The sequence below is a fragment of the Erpetoichthys calabaricus genome, chromosome 12, assembly GCF_900747795.2.
Source record: "Erpetoichthys calabaricus chromosome 12, fErpCal1.3, whole genome shotgun sequence".
In the NCBI taxonomy this organism is placed as follows: Eukaryota; Metazoa; Chordata; class Cladistia; order Polypteriformes; family Polypteridae; genus Erpetoichthys; species Erpetoichthys calabaricus.
Genome location: NC_041405.2, coordinates 17390392 through 17415226, shown reverse-complemented (window position 1 = coordinate 17415226; position 24835 = coordinate 17390392). Strand labels below are relative to the sequence as shown.

At 36.7% G+C, this 24835-nt stretch overlaps 1 protein-coding gene across 1 annotated transcript; it reads right to left on the bottom strand.

The window, feature by feature from the left end:
- Positions 1-710: 710 nt before the first annotated feature.
- LOC114662976 (tripartite motif-containing protein 16-like) lies at positions 711-24835 on the bottom strand. The gene is made up of 6 exons (XM_028816725.2): positions 24198-24835; positions 19660-19755; positions 9390-9623; positions 9079-9238; positions 8873-8938; positions 711-2185 (listed from the first exon to the last, which is right to left on the bottom strand). The coding sequence occupies exons 1-6, from the start codon at positions 24783-24785 to the stop codon at positions 1656-1658; spliced, it is 1674 nt and encodes a 557-aa protein (XP_028672558.1). The 5' UTR covers positions 24786-24835; the 3' UTR covers positions 711-1655.

Below are 24835 nucleotides of genomic sequence, written 5' to 3'. Positions count from 1 at the left end.
GCTAGTGGTTGAATAACAATCAGATAAAGAACAGCTGATAATGGACATCCTTTGTCTGTTTACACAATCTAATTTAAAATATTCCAAATGTACAGCATATTATTTATATGGACTAAGGCTTCTGGATTTGCATGGAGTAATTTAATCCAATCCAATTTGATACATTGGAAGTAAACCTAAATTTGCACAATTTGGTAAGAAGATTGCCTCATTCAACTTCTTTTGCATCTAAAGATTGTATGAGCCCAGGAATTTCAAATTCTATGGTAAAATGTATTATATTGAACAAGACTGATGAAAACATTTTGTGTACTCTTTTAGCTAAAACTTGCCAAGATCTTATTATCATTATGCAGAAGTGAAATTAGCCAATATGATTCAAATTTAAGCATGTTTTTCTTTTTCTTTGGTAAGGTAGTAATTGACACTTGTTACAGTATAATGTTATAGTGGGATATTAAACTAGTTCACAATCAAAGTGGGAAATTCATAGGAAACATTTTATTTGAATAATTCTGTTCAAATTTAAACAAGCAATATACAGATTTTAGTTCTGTAATGTACTTAAGAGTTTAATTAGTCCACTACAGAGTGCAATATTGCCTCGTTTTGTTAATACCAAATGTATTTCCTTTTCATATTACTACAGATTTATACAGCTGGTACAACTCAAGTACTACTTCATATTCAGATGCTTAAAGGATGGCCACTTTCTTTGTTATTATTTTTCTATTTTCCATCAATTAAAACTCCAAATATTTTGATTCTATACCATAACACAGTATACACATAATCAGTTTCACACTTAACCTCACATGCACTCTGTCTGTAAATGTTGCACTCTTTTCTGTGCTTTTTGAGCTATAATTAAAATTCGCAGTGATCCATTCTCAAGGTTTCTTAAATTTTAGGAGTGTGTGCATAATCCTGGATGACCTAAGACCATCTTGAGATAAAAAGAAACATTTTGAATTAGTGGAACCAGCTGGGCCTCAAATGTAAGTTTATGTTTATTCTAGAATGACTTATTCAACTTATTCTCAATTTGTTATGCATACTTTGTAGAAACCAACTCCATTCTGAAGGCCTTCTAGTGTGCACTTTATTTTAATTTGAAACATTGAAAATATTTTTTTCTTCTTAAATTGCTCATGAAGCATGAATAAATTAAACATTAAAGAACATTACATTTTAATGCTGTCATTGTTAATTTACATTCTTGGAAGGAAAGGGTTCTAATAAGTATATATGCAACATCCCAAAATCTGCTTAATATAATTTAGGATCATGGAGATTAAAGCCTACCCCAGCAACAATGAGTGGAAGGCAGGAAACCTACTCAGACTGGGTGCCAGTCTATCACAGGACAATGTGCACACTCTACATGGACAACAACTGAGCAGGAGATTCAAATAACTGCTGTGCTGTTGTGCTACTTCATACATTTACACATATAGAGCATATAATAACAAATTTAAGTCAGTTTCATATTCAAACTATAACATAGGTTGTATCTTTTTTCCATCCTGGGTTTTAAGGCATTTATATAAAAGTCGTTAGTTTTAAAAATAGCTTTTATTGTAGATTTATTAAAAGGAGAAATGCAATGTGAGTCTACAGCTGATGTTATATGGACATCAAACTAGTTACTGACTCTAATAGATGAGCTGACAGATTGTTACACTACCATTATTGTCAACCCAAAAGCATGGGTAGAGTGGCTCAGTGAAGTTGGCTTGGAATTTATAAATGAGTGCCATTGAATCTGAGATATTAAAAAATGAAAGTGAACCAGCAGAGTAGTCCAGATAAATTCCAATTCTATGACTACAGGATGCATCAATCTGAATCTCTTCGTTATCATGCCAGGCAGAGAACTCAGAATCAGAGAAACATATGCACCAGGACATATCACTTCCTCCAAGGCAACTTTCATCACTTTTTCCTTTTCTGCTAATTCCTTTGTATGTAACTCCTATATCAACACTGTCTCCACTCCACTCCACCTCCCAATAAAATCGAGCCCCATAAAGAGGCTCTCTGCAAATAATTTGAGACCAGTAGTTAAATCTGCAAGGATGATCATAATATCGGTTCTTTGACCCTCGTGATGCTTTCCTGTTCCCTTCAGACAAATGGAGGCTTCTGTGTGCTGTATTGGAGTCGAATGTAGGCTGGCAGGAGTCTGAGGGGAGAGAAATAGAAACCAGTCAGGAATTCTACTCCCCTGTAAATTAAAACGTTTTTTTCCATAGGAAAGATCAGGGGTTGCAATACAAATACTTCACTGTCATACATGATATAAAAATTTCCCACTGGAACTTAGATTTGCTGTGTTTTTATTTTTTTTAATGCATGAAAATACTTTTTAAGTGTTTATCCTCCTTGTTCTTTTAATGTGTAATGCAAAAAATGATTTTAAGTCATTTTGAAGTCATTTTAGCAGAAACAGAGCCACTGTGAATCAGAATAATGGGTACCAGAAGATGATATCCTGAGATAAGAAAATACTACAAGTTAGCAAAACAAAGAATCTGGGTTAAACTGTGCTAAAATAAATTCAGTACAAATTACTTTTCTCTTAGTCTATTTAGTTACAGTCAGACCACTTCCTTCTAAAAGAGACATATAAAGCGTATCATTTTTGTCAAAATAATAGTAGTGTCAGTTTTAAATTACAGATTAGTATCTGTTTAATTGTGATTCCAGGAATCTGTTAAAGAAAGAAACACTTGACAACACAGCAAGGACCCCTACATATTTTAGATATTTTGTTTTAGTTTTTAAAGTGGTTAGGCTCCAAGAAAGAGATAACTGATAGAATAGATTCAAGATGCAATTGATAAAGTGTGACAGGACTGCCTGAGAGGCAAACAGCTGTAAAAAAAAACATGACACATACTCAACAAAGATCATATTTCAAAAGAGGAGCAGACATTGTTAATTAGAAGGGTAAACCACATGTCACATGGGTAAAATAACAGTAAAAGGGCAAAGTGTAATAAGAAACACCCAAGAGGTGATTACTCATTGGGTATGGTAGTAAAAATGGCAGGACAGTTCATCAAAATACTTGTCATTTTACAGTGTGCTGGCTGAACAGAAATGCAGGGACACCTTCTGCAACTAGAAGGATCTCTAGATAGATGGACTTACACCTTTCAGTACACTTTGCTAAGGTGATTCCTGTGTTGAAATGTAAAGACTGATTTCTGCCTGTAGTTTCTAAAGATTAAAGTCAGAAGGTTTGTTTTGACAAAAGGCTTGCCTGGCAGGAAGGTAATGTGGCCAGAGTCATGACATAGCCAACAAGAGATGGAACAGGGAGTGGGTACAGACCATTGGGTTGCTTGAACCACCAAGTGATTTCTGTGGAGTTTCATTTTATGAGACACTTCTTACAGCTAGGGGCAAGACATTATTTTGGTAAGTTTACTGGGGACAGGCAGTGTTTGTTTCTATTTTTAATTGGTTATATTGTGTTCTTCCCATTGTTATGCTACCCATGTGTTTTTGTGTTAAAGCAAATTACCATTTTTAACCTGACTTTGAATTTCATGCTTTTTCTGGCTTAGGATGGCACACAAAGGTGCCCTTTCTCAGAAAAAAAATCAAATGATTTTATAAATAAATACTCACCAATTATTTTAACAGGTTATAGGGAGAATGTAAACATTTGAAGGTGTCACTCACATGCGAGTAGGAGGACATTGTATGGACCAAGTGAAGCTAACTTCACACCAGGCCAGGGGATGGTGAGGTGCGCTAAATATTCTTCTGTTGTCTCTGAAGACCAAAAATGGGAAAACCTGCCTGATTCAACCCTGAAGACATCACTTCTGGTTGTGGAACCCAGAAGAGTGCCACTTACGGTTCCGGCACCAGAAACACATCACTTCCAGGTTCACTACGTCAAATTCTGTGTTGGCATTTTAAAGCCGCATTTTTTTCCAAGAACCTTGGAAATACCTGCATATGACATTTTGATTTTCATGCTGTAAAAGGTTATCACGTTCACTGAATTGTGCTTTAAGACAAGAAAAGACTCCAAGGAAGACAAGTGTTCAAGCAACTAAAAGAAATGGGAATTTCCAACTAAAAGTGATAAATATTCAGGGCACCATGTATAAGGTGGGTACAAAATTGGTTTAAATACAGAGAATAAAGAGCTGTAGTGAGAGGAACCTTTACTTGAGTTAGGCAATGTAAAAAGTGGTGTTCCTTAGAGGACAGTGCTGTAGCCATTGCTATTTTTAATATACACAGTACTAGCTGTTCCCTGCGGCTCCACCCGTGTAGTAGTGAAACAGGACAAACTTTTAAAATCAATAAACAAAAAGGTAAGTGGAGGCATGTTATGCTCCAAAACACAGACGTGGACCAACTCCCCACTCCTGACATCACTCTTCCCCTCCCCTCAGCCCGCAGCCTCTGTCTCGGATTAGTGCGAATATATTGCTCCTGTATGTTGAACTATGATTCTTAGCACGATGAGAGAAGTCGCAAAATCAACTGGAATGTTCAAGCAAAATCCAGAAAAAAGCATGATCTAAATCCGTTAAGTAGTTCTCTCGTTCACTAGCTAAGCGGATGTAAGATACGCCGTGAGGCTGGCATGTGAATGAGGAGGACCCAGCTGCCCTCCCCTTGGCCTGCTGCATTTCTCTTGGATTCACACAAATAAATTGGTCCCGAAAGTGAACTATGATAATTAGCGCAATGAAAGAAGTTGCAAAATCAACCGAAATTTTCAAGCAAATTAAAGAAAACAACCTGATCCAAACCCGTTAAGCAGTTTGTGAAAGCGGACAGACATAAACACAGACAGACAAACAGACAGATAGACATTGGATTTTATATATAGAGAGATACATATATACAGTATAAATGACCTGATACAGTTTCAGTGTTTCCCAAACTCGATCCTGGGGTCCCACTGTGGCTGCAGGTTTTTGTTCCAACCAACTTCCGTTTTTCATTGGACTCTTTAGCCTAATTAAGCAAGTCATTTCTCACTTTCAGTGTTTTGGAGTCAATGTAGAAATTACAAACTAAGTTTGGCAGATTTTTCTCAAAATGTAATAAGCAGTTATATGAAAAATATGTAGGGTTTTTTAAGTCATTAACAGTATTTTCAACCTAATTTTCATTCTGTTTTTCAATGTGTTCTGGTTATTTAATTGATTATTTACTAATTAACGAGTCTGACACTGAAGTAGTTTCTACTTTCATCATCCCGGGTGTCTGCTATGCTGGTGTCACTATTAGGGTTAAATGAAGGGAGAAACTACACAGAAAAAATGGAAAATAATAGGAAAACAACAAAAGAGAGTTAATCTTTTATAACTTTAGAAAAAAAACAGAAATTTCTAAATGTCTTATAAATGCAAAAACCATACTGTTGTGTTTTTCTGAATGCAGAATAAGAGAAGAGTAAAAAAAGAACAGTTAATTAAATGAGATCAGTTGTTATCGATTATTATCACTGATTGTGAATCTGGTTGGAACAAAAACCTGTACCTACAGTGGGTCCCCAGGACCGAGTTTACGAACCACTCATTTAAATGACTAGATAGGAATATAAATAAGAACCTGGATAAGTTTGCAGAACTTACCAGTCTAGGTGGATTGGCAGAAAATCTAGAATCAGTTGAATCATTACAGGCTTAGACAGCATACTGACTTGGGCAGTATTGTGGCAGATGAAATTTAATGTAAGTAAATATAAAGTATTAAGCGTAGGAAGTATAAGTTTTAGATTGGATTATACAATGGGATGCTGAAAGTTGAAAGTACACCAAGGATTTAGGAGTCATTGTGGACTTGTCATTTTCTATATTCAGGCATCCTACAGAAGCAATCAAGAAGGCTAATAGTATGTTAGTTTATGTAGCACTCGTGATGTGTATAGTACAAGTTAGGGGATGCAGTTTGGCCTTCATCCATCCATCCATCCATTTTCCAACCCGCTGAATCCGAACACAGGGTCACGGGGGTCTGCTGGAGCCAATCCCAGCCAACACAGGGCACAAGGCAGGAACCAATCCAGGGCAGGGTGCCAACCCACCGCAGGACACACACAAACACACCCACACACCAAGCACACACTAGGCCCAATTTAGAATCGCCAATCCACCTAACCTGCATGTCTTTGGACTGAGGGAGGAAACCGGAGTGCCCGGAGGAAACCCACGCAGACACGGGGAGAACATGCAAACTCCACACAGGGAGGACCCGGGAAGCGAACCCAGGTCCACAGGTCCAAGAACCCTCAGTCTTGTTTTGGACTCCATCAAGGACACATCTGTCATGATTATCAAAACCCATTGCAGCCAGGGAAATTATATGGGTAGCTGTCCCAAACCTTTTTTAAAGTGTGTCGAGTCAAATCATTTCACAAAGGATACTGCTTGTGTTAACTCTTCCTGCACATATTTGCATGTTACTTGATTTGTTTATTTAAAATTTGCACTTAATGTCTAAAAACAGAAGAGTTCACATAGAAAAATTTTTACTCCAAATTGTGCTAATCATCTTTCAACCTGAGAAGATTCTTCTAAACTACATAGAGTGGGTGACAGCACTTATTGAGTATTTGAATGAAAGGACTTGAAAGATGGAAGAAGGAGCAATCAAACACCTAAACAGATGTGTAGCAATTGTATGTTGCAACCAGTTATTTTTACCTCTTCATATGTAACCTCATCTCTATTTCTTGATCTCTAGTCACAGAAACAACTTCTAGTTTTATTCCAAAAACAGGATTTTGGAAATTGTTATGAAAAAAAATGAAAAATCTGAAATATCATTTTGACACAACTATGTATGAAAACCCTTTGTTATGAAACTTTAAGTCTGACTCAGGTACATCCCATTAGTCATTATGGAGATGTTTTAACACTTTGTTTGGAGTCCACCTGTGGTCAATTCAATTGATTGGGCATGACTAGGTAAAGCACACACCTGTTTGTATAACGGCTCTCAATTGACAATGTGCATCACATCAAAAACAAAGCTATGAAGTTGAAGTAATTGCCTGCAGAGTTTATAAACAGAACTGTGCAATACCATTCCAATGGTGAAGCATGGTGGTGGGAGCATCATGCTATGGGATTGTTTCTAACAGCTGGTACTCAGAGACTAGTCACGGTTGAGGAAAAGCTGAATGGAGCAAAGTATATAGAAATCTGTAATGAAAACCTGCTCCATAGTGCTCAGGACCACATACTGTGCTAAAGGTTCAACTTCCAACAGGACACAAACCAATGGAAATATAGAATTGGCCTAGGGTCAACTCTGGAAATGTCCGTTGAGCAGCCTATCTAGAGCCCAGACTTGAACTTAGTTGAACATCTCTGGAAAGACCTGAAAATAGTCGTTCACTGATGGTATTTTCAATCAATTTGTTAATATTTCTAAAATTCTGTTTCCACTTTGTCATTCTGGGGCATTGAGTGTTTCTTGATGTGGGAAAAATGAATTTAACTGATTTTAGCACAAGCCTGTATCCTGCCATGTGCAAAAGTTCGCTGACGACACTGCTATCGTGGGCTGCATCAGGAGTGGGCAGGAGGAGGAGTATGGGAACCTCATCAAGGACTTTGTTAAATGGTGCGATTCAAACCACCTACACCTGAACACCAGCAAAGCCAAGGAGCTGGTTGTGGATTTTAGGAGGACCAGGATCCTCATGGACCTCGTGATTATCAGAGGTGACTGTGTGTAGAGGGTGCAGACCTATAAATACCTTGGAGTGCAGCTGGATGATAAAGTGAACTGGACTGCCAATACTGATGCTCTGTGTAAGAGAGGACAGTGCCGACTATACTTCCTTAGAAGGCTGGCTTCCTTCAACATCTGCAATAAGATGCTGCAGATGTTCTATCAAACAGTTGTGGCGAGCGCCCTCTTCTACGCAGTGGTGTGCTGGGGAGGCAGCATAAAGAAGAGGGACGACTCACGCCTGGACAAACTGGTGAGGAAGGCAGGCTCTATTGTAGGCATGGAGCTGGACAGTTTGACATCTGTGACAGAGCGACGGGCACTGAGCAGGCTCCTGTCAATCATGGAGAATCCACTGCATCCACTAAACAGTGTCATCTCCAGACAGAAGAGCAGCTTCAGCGACAGACTGCTGTCACCGTCCTGCTCCACTGACAGACTGAGGAGATCATTCCTCCCCCAAACTATGCGACTCTTCAATTCCACCCGGGGGGGGGGGGGGGGGGGGGGGGGGGGGGTGGTGTGTGTGTAAACGTTAACATTAGTCAAAGTTATTGTCTGTTTTACCTGCATTTTTATTACTCTTTAATTTAATATTGTTTTTTGTATCAGTATGCTGCTGCATTGGGGAACCTCCTTCATACTTTGATATAAATTGTACATATACAACCTCCAAGAGGATAGCCCACCCCCTCCCATTATGTAACAAATACAGTTCTAACAGTTCTTTTTTCCACTTCAGGCACTGGGTAAAGCAACAATTACTGGAGTACATCTGTAATTTTGGTTCCGTCCAAATAACTCAAATGACAGAATTCTATTGACATGTCAATTTTCATGAGACTAAATTTAACCTGGGTTATTTTTTAAAGATTTTTATAGATGTTAAAAGGCTCCATAATGTTTTTTGAGATGAAAATGAGATGAATGCATAGTTCATAAAACGTTACTGATATGAGTGATTTGAATGGAACTAAAATTGCATACTGTAGGTCATTTGATGATAATTATTTTACCCCACTTCCAGATGTAAAACTAATCCAGTCTGAATTCAATTTAACACTACAGGTTTTCTCAATGGCAAGTTTAATGTTAAAACTTTGATATTCAAACATAGAATATAAAGCAATAGATATAGAAAAAGACTTACATTTTAAAAAGTCAGTTCTGGTCATTTTTTTTGGAAGGTCCCTTTCACATGCCAGAGCCATACACCCTGAGATGACACAGAGGAAAGTGTAATGTTAACCATACCAGTTTCTTTTCCCTCTTCAGATTCTCTATGTCTAAGCATTAAGAAGGCTTCTCCTGTTTTTCTTAACAAGAGACAAGGAAAAATAATACCACATGACCCACCATCTTCACTTGGTTTTTCAAACTCCCAGACACTGATCTCTTGCAGATGCTTTTTCAGATTAGACAGGTTCTTTTTCAGCACATCCCGGAACAAATCCTTATTGATAACAATATTACTTTGTTCTTCAGCTGCGGGAGGGAAGTACTGAGTTGGGACATTCTATATAATTTTAATTTTGTTATGGTGCAGGATCAAAGAAAATAGGGAAAAGAAGGAAAACACACAGTCAATAAAATTTTACTTTGAAAGCAGTCTTTCTAATACAGATTTCCTGGTATTCTTTAGATTTTGTCTAAAGCAGTGATGTTACCTGGAGGAAATGGACGTGGTCACCTGTTTTTGAAAGTTCTGCCAGCTCAGCATCTTTTATTTTCAGCTCCTTGATTTCCTTTTCAAGTTGCTCTATGACTGCTTCAGCATTCCTCACCTCTGTCTGCTTCTGTTTTGTAATCAGGTCATTCACCTCTGATCTCAGCCGCTGAATAGACTGTAGAAGGGAAGTGAAGCCCTCCTCAAATTCCTGTACTTCTATCACTGCAGCACTCTGAGGAAATACCCAAAACATATTAATCAATAGCTTAATCACTATGAACAGGGCTTTATTGCAATGAAAGTATACACTTTACAGTAACATAACATTCCCAAACATGTTTATTTATAATTAAATTTATAGGAGGCCAAAACCTATCTTGGAAACAATGAATACAAGATAGGAGTCAGCTTTGAACCAGTCCATTGATAGTATTAAGGTATTTTTTGGACTTTTGTGCTTATGAATTTCAAATTCACGATACACATAAAATTACTGAGGTGAGTTAATATAGTTATTTATTTTTGCAAAGAAGTGCCATCTGCTGGGGGATGAGGGATGCAGTGCCTTATCTGCTGTTAATGCAGAGATGCCATTGTTTGTCACACTTTCACATTCTCACAAGGCCAATTTAGAGTAACTAATTATCCTGACATGAATGTATTTCAGTATGCAAGTGGAAAACATAAGCACCTGAAGGTAAACCCATGCAGACAGGGAGAGAATATGCAAACTCCACACTGACAATGAAGAGTTAAACCCAGCATTTTTTATCCATAATGCTAACAATTGCACCCCTGTGCTTCCCACATAATAGAGTCTTTAAGTATTGCAGCTTCAGATGACTACCCCAACAGCGGCACATGTGCAAATAATCTAATTCATTAAAAAAAATTGTAAAGAAAAATAAAAAATAATAGACAAACTAAAGATAGGTACTGAACCCCAGCAAAACCATGATTCCTTGTTGTCATTGTTATGGCATAGCATGCCAAGGGTTATTGTAAGCAGTCAAAGAAACTGTGAGATGCAAAATGAGTCATAACAAAGTCAGCAAAAGGTCAGAACTGTCAGATTGATAAATACCCTGCAATTGCAACAAAGCACAAAAGGGCAAGAAAAGAAGTGAAAGTAAAAACCTAAAACCAGGATGAAAGCAAGCCTAAGGCCTACATACAGTATATTTCAAACTAACTGCACTAAGTATATTTAAAAAAATGTTTTTATCCACTAAGGAATAGCACATACTGAAGATGCCACCATATTAATATTATATTCTTGACATCAGAAATGCAACAGTCACAATTATGTGGTGTATCCAAATAACATCATGTAAACTAGTAGACTGGAAAAAAATAAAACACTTTTTCGAAAGCAAATTGCAACTAAATTGAAGCTTCAGAAATATAATATTAATAATAAAAGAGTGCTACAGAGACAAAAAAAAATCATCAAAATATGATAATATCACAGAGTCAGGAACTTCCAGTTTGCTTTTGAAGCACAGTTTCCATTTATACATTATTTTTATTTTTTGAGTGGAGATTTTTGTGGACCTTATTTTATTCTACTCAGTTTTTCTTTAATCTCTTCCAACATTATTGTTCTTTTTTCCTCATTATCTTTTTAGAAGCTAGTTAACTAGCTAGCATTTCCTTTGGAACCCACTTCTAGCCATGAAATACCAGTGGGCATTGATTCCACCCAAAGGCTTTCATTGCTTAAATTGTTTTTTTTTCAGGTAAGTCCTGTCTCCTTTCTTCTTCACTCTTCACTTTTGCATTGATATAAATGTGGTCCACTCTTACAATTACTTGAGGGTCCATATCAATGACATACTGAACTAGTTTCCTATCAAAGAGCAACTATATCAGAAAAGGCCTTCACATTTTCTACAACTCTGTGATGGCCAGTGTGATTTTCTACACTGTGTTGTGCTGGGATAATTAAGGGAATGCCCATATATGGGACACACTGTGGACCCCCTGGAAATCATAAGAAAGGAGAGAGTTAAAACAAAACTGTGTGTCATTATGAACAATGCTGCACATCCTCTCTCTGACACACCAACACTAAGGACTTTCAGCCAACAAATCATTCAGTGTGTCAAGAAATGCGATTGGGCATCCTTTACCAACAGCAATATGTCTCAATAGAAATGTAACTGCCAAGTCAGATGATTTTCTTCCTTTTTATATTTTGTTCCTTTTTAGTTATTCTGGTCTGTGTTCTGGCCATAAGGTGTGTGTGTGTGTATGTCTATCTATCTATCTATCTATCTATCTATCTATCTATCTATCTATCTATCTATCTATCTATCTATCTATCTATCTATCTATCTATCTATCTATCTATCTATCTATCTATCTATCTATCTATCCATGTTTTTTGTAAGTTCGAGTTTTTCTGTTACTATTTTACACATATTGTTCTTAATGATGTTCATATTTTTTTTTATTTATTTATTTATTTATTTATTTATTTATTTATTTATTTATGTATGTATGTATGTATGTATGTATGTACATTTTGGTTTCTGCCTCCTTTTTAGGAGTTCTAACTTTACTGTCAGATGACAGTCACGTGACATGGAAGTCACTTGACATGTGTTTTTATGTCCTATCACCCTTTTCAAAACAGTGCCCAGGTTTCTGGATAAAATGTAAATCTGTTGTGAAGTGTTTAGTCACTGAAATTTTATTAGGGAATTAGGACCTCACCCTTTCTTCAATTTTTACAATTCTATAGCATGCCATTTTCCAGCTGTAACAGTACGGTGTTAGGATTTATTAGAACTTTTAAAATCATATAGCTGTTACCACTTTTTGTCTCCTAGTCACTACTAATCCTATTAACATTTTTATTTATGTTATGTGCCATCTGGTTATGACAGTTAATTTTTTAATACTTTTCTTTTAAGTTCTATTTAGTATGTCAGAAAGCTTCATTATGCCCATTATGGCATGCACCACTTTGTTTTTGACAACATTTTGGCATACAAAAATCAAGTTAGGAGCCTATTAGGGGACCTTCCTTGCTTTGTTTTATTTTGATTTCTAAATTTAATTAATTGTAATTTTTGTTTTTAGTATATTTTAATATAATAGCAGTGATATCATTGCACCACTATTCTTTTGGTTGTTTTCTTGATTACTTTCCTGGGCATCGCCATTTTGTTTGCCAACCAACTGCTTCCTGCATATGACATTTTGATTTTCATGCTGTAAAAGGTTATCACGTTCACTGAATTGTGCTTTAAGACAAGAAAAGACTCCAAGGAAGACAAGTGTTCAAGCAACTAAAAGAAATGGGAATTTCCAACTAAAAGTGATAAATATTCAGGGCACCATGTATAAGGTGGGTACAAAATTGGTTTAAATACAGAGAATAAAGAGCTGTAGTGAGAGGAACCTTTACTTGAGTTAGGCAATGTAAAAAGTGGTGTTCCTTAGAGGACAGTGCTGTAGCCATTGCTATTTTTAATATACACAGTACTAGCTGTTCCCTGCGGCTCCACCCGTGTAGTAGTGAAACAGGACAAACTTTTAAAATCAATAAACAAAAAGGTAAGTGGAGGCATGTTATGCTCCAAAACACAGACGTGGACCAACTCCCCCACTCCTGACATCACTCTTCCCCTCCCCTCAGCCCGCAGCCTCTGTCTCGGATTAGTGCGAATATATTGCTCCTGTATGTTGAACTATGATTCTTAGCACGATGAGAGAAGTCGCAAAATCAACTGGAATGTTCAAGCAAAATCCAGAAAAAAGCATGATCTAAATCCGTTAAGTAGTTCTCTCGTTCACTAGCTAAGCGGATGTAAGATACGCTGTGAGGCTGGCATGTGAATGAGGAGGACCCAGCTGCCCTCCCCTTGGCCTGCTGCATTTCTCTTGGATTCACACAAATAAATTGGTCCCGAAAGTGAACTATGATAATTAGCGCAATGAAAGAAGTTGCAAAATCAACCGAAATTTTCAAGCAAATTAAAGAAAACAACCTGATCCAAACCCGTTAAGCAGTTTGTGAAAGCGGACAGACATAAACACAGACAGACAAACAGACAGATAGACATTGGATTTTATATATAGAGAGATACATATATACAGTATAAATGACCTGATACAGTTTCAGTGTTTCCCAAACTCGATCCTGGGGTCCCACTGTGGCTGCAGGTTTTTGTTCCAACCAACTTCCGTTTTTCATTGGACTCTTTAGCCTAATTAAGCAAGTAATTTCTCACTTTCAGTGTTTTGGAGTCAATGTAGAAATTACAAATTAAGTTTGGCAGATTTTTCTCAAAATGTAATAAGCAGTTATATGAAAAATATGTAGGGTTTTTTAAGTCATTAACAGTATTTTCAACCTAATTTTCATTCTGTTTTTCAATGTGTTCTGGTTATTTAATTGATTATTTACTAATTAACGAGTCTGACACTGAAGTAGTTTCTACTTTCATCATCCCGGGTGTCTGCTATGCTGGTGTCACTATTAGGGTTAAATGAAGGGAGATACTACACAGAAAAAATGGAAAATAATAGGAAAACAACAAAAGAGAGTTAATCTTTTATAACTTTAGAAAAAAAACAGAAATTTCTAAATGTCTTATAAATGCAAAAACCATACTGTTGTGTTTTTCTGAATGCAGAATAAGAGAAGAGTAAAAAAAGAACAGTTAATTAAATGAGATCAGTTGTTATCGATTATTATCACTGATTGTGAATCTGGTTGAAACAAAAACCTGTACCTACAGTGGGTCCCCAGGACCGAGTTTACGAACCACTCATTTAAATGACTAGATAGGAATATAAATAAGAACCTGGATAAGTTTGCAGAACTTACCAGTCTAGGTGGATTGGCAGAAAATCTAGAATCAGTTGAATCATTACAGGCTTAGACAGCATACTGACTTGGGCAGTATTGTGGCAGATGAAATTTAATGTAAGTAAATATAAAGTATTAAGCGTAGGAAGTATAAGTTTTAGATTGGATTATACAATGGGATGCTGAAAGTTGAAAGTACACCAAGGATTTAGGAGTCATTGTGGACTTGTCATTTTCTATATTCAGGCATCCTACAGAAGCAATCAAGAAGGCTAATAGTATGTTAGTTTATGTAGCACTCGTGATGTGTATAGTACAAGTTAGGGGATGCAGTTTGGCCTTCATATTACAAAAAAAAAAGAAAGTGGTGCTAGACAAAGTCCAGAGAAGAGTGACTAGGCTGACTCCAGGACTGAGATGTTTGAGCTATTAGGAAAGACTGAAGGAGTTAGATGCTTTCAGTTTAAGCAAATAAAGTTAGAGGCGACGTGACTGAAGAGTTTAAAATTATGAAGGAAATCGGTATGGTGCAGCTAGGTTGTTACTTTAAAATAAATTCTTAAATGACAAGAGAGGGACAATCATGTAGACGTTGTTGACTTTTTCAGAACAGGCAAACACTATACATACAAATGCTATCTGTAAATAAAGGTGATATACTGTACTTAAACAAATGAAATATAAAGTTGGCATGGTATTTTCATTCCCACAATCTAAATTAACAAATATGCATATTTGTAAAGTGGAAAAGTAACTACACTGACATATTTATCACCACTTCAGATTCATAAAATGAAAATCAGATGTTACAGATTATAGATTATAATAGGTGCCAATGGTAAAAATTCCATAGACAGTATGCAGGTGGACCCTGTCTTATTTAAACCACAGATATCAAGGGTCTGGTAATTTCTTCACTATTGACATAAGTGGTGCCATCTTATCAAGTGTAGAAGAAGTTTCTAATGACCTCAAAAAAAAGGTTGTGTATTCCTACGAGCAGGGCAAGGGATTTAAAAAAAAAATCACCCAATAATTTAAAATCAATTAACCCAATGTAAAAAAAGTAATCTAGAAATTTTGAAGATTTAAAGTGACACTTAGTTTGTCCTGAACTGTCTGGTCCAGAAACTTTGGCCCAAAAGCTGTCTATCTGATACTAAAAGAAGTCTCCATGAACCGCAAAATTTCATCACAGGATATGTATATAACTTTGGCAACAGCTGGTGTCAAATTGCATGCATCTACAATTAGAAAGAGATTATAAAAATCTGACCTGAAGGAGAGATGTGCCAGAAAAAAAGAAGTCTTTGCTCCCCAGAAAGAACATCAGAGCAGGACTGTAGTTTGTTATTGAACGTCCAGGCAGAAAACAGACCTTATGGAACAATGTACTCAAGAGAAATGACAGATAGAGTTGATTGGCCATAGAAACAGTTTGGTGCAAACCAAAACGGTATTTCAGGAGAAGTACCTGATACCAGCTGTGAACACAAGGTGGTGGAAATGTTATGGTTTGGGGTTGCTTTTGTCCCTCAGTGCCTGGGCAACCTGTAGTCACAAACTCAATTTATAAGGCTGCCTGTCCAAATGTCGACTTTGAAATGGACATTCTAATACAATCATGATCCAAAGAACACTAGAAAATCCAGCAAAGAATGGCTCAGAAAGAAGACATAGGGTTTGGCATTGGCCTAGTCAAAGTCTTGATTTGTCTCCCATTGAAATATCTTGGGTGGATTTGAATTGAGCAGTGCATTCAAGAAAACCCACAAACATCTTACAAATGAAGGAATTTTACTTGGAGAAATGGTAAAAAAATTCACAGAGTTGGTGTCAGAGACTGGTTGGCAGTTCTGCAAAACATCAACAAGTACCCAGTGGACTATTATATCTATTTATATTTTTCTTACATACTGTAAATGATTGAAAAGACAAGTTTTCCTTGCATTTTTATTCAAGTATATCACTTGTATATGTATTCACTGCATCTGATCTGTTGCTTGCCTGTTCAAATATTTTGAAAAAGTCAACTATTTTCATGCGTGTTCTTACTTTTTCAAATAACTGAATTATACATAGGAACCTTGAAAATAGTCTTGACAATAACAGCTATTTTACCAATGGAGACAGAAAACATAACATTTTTAAACCTATTTAGTCCAATTCAGAGTAATGAGAAGGCTCTAGGCCAGCGTTTCTCAACCTTTAAGTATTTGCGACCCGAGTTTTCATAACAGTTTTAATCGCGCCCCCCTAACGTTTTTTTGAAAGGATCCCACTAATACCAATTTGTTCTTTTTTAATTAATGATATATCATAGATGCATATTTTATTATACCTACTTAACTTTTATTGACATTTATCTAACTCTATATTTATTTTTCTAGTATCAGAATGTAGTAAGTAAGTAAGTTAATCTGTTTTGGTTTCAATAGATGTATTTTTCATATTTTCTTTTTTGCACATCTTCGCGCCCCCCTTTTTGTCACTTTGTGCCCCCCCAAGGGGGGCCCGCCCCACAGTTTGAGAACCACTGCTCTAGGCAATCCTAGCAGTAGTTAATATAATGCAGCAACTATGCCTGAACAAATACAAAGACAATTTGAAATGAAAATAATTTGCACTTGCTCCATAAAATTCATGGCACTTTTAAAGTAAAAAGCCCACATATAGTTTTATTTAATATCCACTATCCTTGATAGCCTGTGAAACCATAAGACTAACCATTATACTGTAACAAGAAATGTTACCAACTAAAACACGCTACACAGAGTCTCAAAATGACTCCACTAAAAACAAAATGGTGGTGTATCAAAACAAAACAATGTACAACAATAAAACAAAAATAAAAACACATACCAAAACTGCAGAAAATCAGAAAAATTAAAAAATAAATGCAAAATTAGAGGCAAAATTAAATGAGAACACACTAAATCAATTTTTTTTTTTTTTTTTTTTGCCACTGTAGCTTTTTGAATAATTATTCCCCAAACATCTTTCTCAAAATCACTTAATTAGGTGTTTCATGTGTTTCATGAAGAGCCCAATTTAAGGCAACTGTTGCCGCAGCCATTTTCTATAGCTTTAGGTAGCTTGTTGGCAAGTGTTGTACAGCTCCCAATTGTACTTCTTCCTTTTTGTCTTGTTAGGTTATTTTTTTTTAATCATTGTTGGCTTTTGAATTCTTTGTTTTTGACCCTTTGATCTTTGTGTTTAAGATTATGGACTTTAGATTTTCTGTACTGTAACAGATTACTTTGTGTTTTAGGAAATTTTTTGAAATTATCTGAATTAGTGATTTTTGACTTTTGTGTTTTTACATCTTTAAATTTTATTTTGAAATTACAGTTTCAGTTAATACATAACTGCAATGCATTTAAGAGAATAAAAAAACTATGTTTTGTATTTAGGCAGAAATATCTATACCAAAGTATTTCTAAGATTTTGTTATAAGAATCAATGAGTAGAGATTAGCACTTTGGCATTGGTGGTTCAGGGGATAAAAGGGCAACTTGGTGAATTTCATTTTTTAAAGTGACTCAGTCACAAACCATTAAACAGCTTCATGATATGATAAAGTTTCATGATTACATTTCACCACAAAGCAACATATGGTTTCCATTCTGGCTCTACAGAGTGATAACTTTTGATACAGGTCAAGCTACTTTCAAAAAATATGTTAAAAATCACAAATTCACCAACGATAGCTTATCAATTTAACTCAGGATCATGTACTGAAACTCTAGTTAATGGAAGTAAAATCATTCAATTGAAAAGAGAGTCTTTACAGCAATTTTCATTTTGAAGTAGTATACTGTTGCAAAATCCAGTAGTAGGCCCATAGGGTGAGTGATAACATTGAATGAAGATATACTGTATTTGTGATTTGGCAGATAATTAGAACTAGTGTTTGGTGGATGTAATAAAAGTGTTTTGATCAGCAGTTTTTATTAATTTGTAAAATGTAAGAGTTTTGGACCTGAAGAACTATTCACAGCGTTATGCTCCAATTATATCTTTGTTTTGCTATGGGTACCTCCATTTCAAAGCAAATATGTTAGGCAATCGTGCCCAGAAATCCTCAGTTTGTGATGCCACCGTATAAAGGTTGGAGTGTGCATTTAAGGGCTAATTGACAGTGTCAATATCCCTGTGTAGCTTACTAAGAAAGATATTTTTTATCATTGTCTTCCAAATTTAAGAAATTAACTCCAGTTATAGGTGTTCTAATTCTGACTAGCAATTTAATTTTAACAACCGATTGGTTCAGCTTTTGGTATTGACCTTGGATTACTTTCTTCATCTCCTGGTCATTATTATTCAATGCATACTGTTTCAACTCAAGTCAGTAAAAAAGGATCAAACAACTGAGAAGAGAATATGTAATCTAGTCAGTATTGACAGTGAATACATTGTGAATGAAAGACATATTCTTTAGCAGTGATATTAATAAAATTGTAGTTTCAAATAAAACGTAAGTCAGGAGCATGATGAAGAAATCCATTACAAGAGAATTGAATTAAACCAGAAATCATGGTATGTAAGTGCTCTTCTTTTGTAGGTTTACTACAAATAACGTGCTCAAATACAATTAATCCACTGTTATTAATATCTGTTTTACCTCTTAATGAACAAAAACCAACAAGAATTGTATTATTATGTAAATTGTCTTATAGATACTGAACCATTTGAAAGGAATAGCTAATTAGGTCTAGCATTTGATCATGTGGTAACTTCAACAGCAAACAATCAAGTTCATGTCCCCTGAAACATCCAACTATATCCTGCGTAGCATTCCTTTGTACTATAATTCGTACAATTCTTAGCCAACCTTATGTAAATTATTCAAATTATATTTAAGCTTAATATTATAAAAGTTGCTATCCCCTCACATTATTATATGGAAACCCACAAATGCCAGCAGCTGGATAGCTGAGCCTTTTCAGTCTAAGCTACAGGATATGGAAAAGATAATTAAGTCATACAAGTGAAAATGGAGACCTGTCAGAAGAAGAAACTTCAGAAGACAATAATGACTTCTGGGATATAGTGTTTTAGATAATATATGCTTATCTGTAAGTTTATAGGGTCATTATTGTCACCTGTACAGAGTTCAGAGAAATTCTCACTCACTTGTAACATTACATCAATCTTAGGAATCATGATTATCAAGTGTAATAATCTTACCCAAAAACAATGTCTTTCTTACCTAAAAAACAGACAGCATTACTATATCTACCAGTTTTGTGTATATATCTGTTCAATTTTCAGTAATTAAAAATGAACTACAGATATCTGTAATTCAAATTATGACAAGATGAATTCTAATTACAGAAAACTTTAATCAGTATTTTTCTTGCCATTTCACATATACATTATAGATATCTCCGTTTCAGATTTATAATAGTTAAAGAAGTCAGACTTTCTTATCAGTAAAACTCACCTGAATGCTCTTTATAGCTTCTTTGATATCTTCCACCTTCTTCTCTTTTGTCTGTATTATGATTTTCAGTTCTTTCTCTGTGTTATTCAGTCGGCTCTGTGTAGAGACAAAGTAATGCACATGAAAGGAATGATGCAAACCTGTGGGAGTGATTAATTTACTATTTCTTTGTAACTAGGGGGCTCCGCCCCCTGCTCGCTTCGCTCGCCAACCCCTGGTGTTGTGAATTTACAAAGAGCGTGATGTATGAATGAGATATAGCATAGTGTGAAGGTGTAGATGACGCATATAGGAAGCAAATAAAGTTGTCCATGTCCAAAAACGGGCTCAGAGAGGTAGATGCTAACTTTGTCTATGGTTTGTCCTTGTGATTTGTTGATGGTCATGGTTAAGGCAGGTCTAATGGGGATCTGCCGCCGTTTAAGTGTAAAAGGTAATTCCAGGTCAGAAGTTGTAAGGTAATTGTAGGAATTAGAACAGTATTGTTAGCATGTGATTCTGTAAGAAGTTTTGCTTTAATAACATTGTGTGGCATGGTGTTGAGGTTTAGTTCACTGGTCGTAGCCAAGGTAAAGTTTTCATTTAATTAAATAAACATATTTGTACTAAAGCGGTGTCTTTGTGTGGGTGCCTCCGTTCATTGTTGTTATTCATACGGGCTCGTGTTTGTATTACTAATCGTTGAGCTCCTTCCATTTGGAGCCATGACTCCTTTGCCTCCGCTGTGTCAGAAGTGCATTGTGGGCACGTTCGTTCATTGTGTTTATCCATACGGGCTCGTTTTGTATTTTCCATTAGTTGAGCTCTTTCATTGTAGAGCCGTAACATCTTTGCTTCTGGTGTGTCTGAAGCGCGTCGTAGGAGCCTCCATGTATTGTTTTTATTCATGCGGTCTCGTCTTTGTTGTTCTGTGGCTGTGTCATTAGGTAGAAGTCGTTTACTGTTAGGAAGCATACTCCAACTTACACACACTGACTGCTGGCACAGTGGATTAGAACAGGTGTAGTTTACAGGTTGTGGTGTTTGGGCACCACGCACTGACTCTGGGAACTACGGGCTCGATTTTGTATTACAAATCGTTGGGCGCCACGCACTGACTCTGGGAAGTACAGGCTCGGTTTTGTATTATAAATCGTTGAGCTCTTTCCATTTGGAGCCGTGACTACTTTGCCTCTGCTGACACCGACTGCTGGCAAAGTGGATTAGAGCAAGTTTAGTTTACAGGTTGTGTTGTTTGGGCACCACCTACTGACTCTGGGAAGCCGCTGGGTTTGACTCTGGGGTGCTGCGGCGAAGTGCGCATGCGCTTCGGTGCGTCCGCCGTGCATAAATTAAACTGTTGTTTAGTAATATAGATATTTTCATGTATAGATATTGCATATTCATTTTAGCATTATTGATACTGTATATGAAGAAACAAAGTAATTTAACAATTAATTCTTTCATATTGTAACTACTTCAAGTCCTCCCATGGCATTTCTTTAACGTGGCCTTTCCATAAACCTATATTTCTATCTTTAGTGCCATTTTTTTGTAGATTTGCACAAGTGTTTACTTTCATTGTCTTCTGGCAAGGCATATTTTTGTTACATTTTCTTACAGTTACTAGGGGGCTCCGCCCCCTGCTCGCTTCGCTCGCCAACCCCTGGTGTTGTGAATTTACAAAGAGCGTGATGTATGAATGAGATATAGCATAGTGTGAAGGTGTAGATGACGCATATAGGAAGCAAATAAAGTTGTCCATGTCCAAAAACGGGCTCAGAGAGGTAGATGCTAACTTTGTCTATGGTTTGTCCTTGTGATTTGTTGATGGTCATGGTTAAGGCAGGTCTAATGGGGAACTGCCGCCGTTTAAGTGTAAAAGGTAATTCCAGGTCAGAAGTTGTAAGGTAATTGTAGGAATTAGAACAGTATTGTTAGCATGTGATTCTGTAAGAAGTTTTGCTTTAATAACATTGTGTGTCATGGTGTTGACGAGTAAACGTGTACCATTGCATAAACCCTGTTTAGTGTTAAGGTTTCTTAATAGCATGATTATTGTTCCATTTTTAAGGCTAAGATTGTGTTGTGGTAATCCGTCTGGGTTGATAGTGTTCAAATATTCTAAGGGGAAATTAAGATGGTCATTGCCGTCATCAGAGTCAACTTTGTCAGAGCTTAGAAAGAGCTGTGCCACTCCAGGAAGTAATGAAATGACCTGGTTATTAAAGTGATCAACATTAATATTTTTTGGACATAATATAGTTCGTTGTGTTAAAAGGGGTATTTGGTGTAATGAGATTGTTGTTCCAAATATCTCCGTAACTGTTTTGAAAGCAATGCCAATTGTCTGCGTATTTTAAGGTGGATTGAAGAATGGCATGTGGAACAATAGCTAAGCACAGTGTAAAATCTCCTCCTAATAAAAGTATCTTTCTTCCAAAGGGAATATTATTAATCATCAACGTTTGTAGAAGTTTATGAATGGTGTTGAGTAAGTGACTGGATGCTATTAGATGCAAAAGCAAATGAACTATTGTAGGATGTAATGCATTTCATAAAGTTTTTACTTTCAGGTACTGCGTTAGTTAGAAGCTTCTGTAGATATGCAGGATATGAATGTAAAGGAGGCAGTCTAATTTGACCCTTTTGACAATAACATGTAAATTCATTACTTGTATTGCCAGTTGTTTATTTAGGGAAGTTAAGTGAATGACAATGATTGCAAATGACATTCATTAATCCCAATGAATTTTCATGAATAGTGGACTCATTATTGAACGCGTTGTCAGCTAACTGGCGCAATCGTTTAGCAGGTGTCTGTCGTTGATGTCCTTGACGTGAATGTTTTGTCTGTGCCGTTTGAGAGGCGCGTCGTTGTATGTGCAGGATTTGGGACGTGCTATTCTGGAGCCGTAATCGATTTGCCTGTGCTGTGTGAGAAGCCCGTTGCAGTTTACAGCGGTCATTGTTTGTATTGAGCCTTGCCCGTTTTTGTATGTCGGTTAGTCGTCCGACATGTTTTTTTTTTTTTCATGTGGGTTCGTGTGTTTGGTCCCGTCACTCAAGCCGTATCGTTTTGTACCCGTGAGTGTGAATTCATGACTTGTTTGTTCTTCAGCGTTATAAATATGGATAAGTAATAAGGAGGATCGCATTCACTGTTAATATGGGGCCTTTTCTGTGGTTGAACGGTTAATAGTGCATCAGTGTAATGAGATCGACCTATGCTGCATAATTTGAATGTGTTCAGATGACATATTTAATACAGACGGTTCGTTTAGTAATGGTGCTTTGTGTCTCATTTCTTATTTATGTTAGTGTGGTCGTGGGTCCGAATCCTGCTTTTTGTGTATGTTTCGTGTGCTATGTCCGTAGTCTGTCCCGTTTTGTGTCCAATGGGTTTGTGTGGCGCTCGCGTGTGACTTCTTTTTTTTTTTTTTGTGCTAGGGGGCGTTGCCTCATTTGTGTGTCGTGGGTCTCAATTCTCTTCTTTGTGTATGTTCCGTTTCGCGTCTGACTCCTTTTTTCTGTGTGCTATGGGCGCCTCATTTCTTATTTTACGTTGCTTTGCATCCGGTTTCCGTTGCTTGGAAGGGAGGTTTTGTGGGGGCGCTTGCGCAGTACGTCTTTTGCGGCTACGGCCCATGGCCGGATGTCCCTGCGTCCATCCGGTTTACCATTCTCGGTTAGTAATATGGATACTTCGTGACATTTTAGCAAGTCTAGAAATCTAATAAATTAATAATCAAAGCTGTTAACGCTCTTTAAAGATAAGTAATACAAGTCTCCTGTTTACTAAATATTGTTAATCTCTAGCACTTCAGCTGAAGGTGCACAGTGTAAGATTGTTTCTAAAAGGTGTTACTGCTTGATGTAATTCCAGGTTGAGGGGATTGGCATCGCTTACATTAAACAGAACCCAACCATGAACAGGACTCCATTCAAATACATGAGGCCGATTTATAATTGTAAGTTATGCAAACATATACATTTTTTGAAGAAAAGCCGAATAAAATAGAGTATCCAGATGAAAATCCACATGTATATGGGGAGCAGCATGCAAGCTCCAGTTGGACAATAACCAGACGTGGGATTTCAACCCAGGACGCTGCATTTATGACTTAGCAGTGACAAGCAGCACTCTAACAGAATTGATCATGTGACATGGAGGAACTGCACAATTATTTTTTTAACTTCCACAAGCAATTAAATTCTGTTTACAGTTTAATCAAATGTTTTTTTTAAGTTATTTAACAGCACTACCTCTCAGCACACAGTGTTAAACGTTTGCCAGAAATGAATTGTCAACAACAGAAGTCTGTTCATTTTAAACTTTGATTTCTGTTTACTTATTAATTATATTAAGATGAGTGTGAATGTAATGTGAATCTAAACACAAAAGTAAAGACTAATTACATGGAATGTATTAAGATTATCTGTTTAACCAATAATAGAGTCTAGATTGATACAAATTGAAAAAGATGTACTTATTTGATTATATTTACATGAACTTCAAGCAATAGTGTCAAGCTAATAATGACTGGCCTGACTCTTACCTGCCTGACAGCTCTCTCTATTTCAGTTGTCACTGCGTTATGATTTATGTGTTCAGTTGCCATACACAATAGACAGATGCAGGTCTGATCAGTTCTGCAGAACATTTCCAGAATTTTGTTGTGCTTAGAGCAAAGTTTCTGTGCAAGGTTAACAGTTGGGTGTTCCAGTTTATGTTTCTTCAAAGCCTCAGACTCAGTGTGTGGCTGGATATGAATTTCACAATAGGAGGCCAGGCAGGTAAGACACGTCTTTACAGCACTCTGTTTTCTCCCGGTACAGACATCACAAGGTACATCATTAGGCCCTGCATAGCTTTCTGACAAAGTATGAAGTGGTCCCATTTGTTTTAGTTTTCCTATAACATCCATAAGCATGTAATTTTTGTAAAGCACTGGCCTTGGAAAAAACTCCATTCGGCACTGAGGGCAACTGTAGATTCCAGCTGTATCAGACTGATCCCAGTAAGCCTTAATGCAATCCATGCAGTAGTTGTGTCCACATGGGATAGTGGCTGGATCCTTCAGCACCTCCAAACACACCGAGCAGTTATACTGATCTAGGGACAGAGAATTGGTATTTTCTGCCATTATGAGTCAAAAACCAGGCACCAAGTAGGTATTGCTTCTGAAGAATAGAA

Bases quoted from the DNA above. Each gene is read 5' to 3' on its own strand.
- LOC114662976 (XM_028816725.2), bottom strand. From the start codon at position 24,785: ATGGCAGAAAATACCAATTCTCTGTCCCTAGATCAGTATAACTGCTCG. The intron at 19,756-24,197 runs GTAAGAGTCAGG...GTCTCTACACAG, and splicing joins TAGAGAGAGCTGTCAGGCAG to AGCCGACTGAATAACACAGA. The intron at 9,624-19,659 runs GTGAGTTTTACT...GTATTTCCTCAG, and splicing joins AAGCTATAAAGAGCATTCAG to AGTGCTGCAGTGATAGAAGT.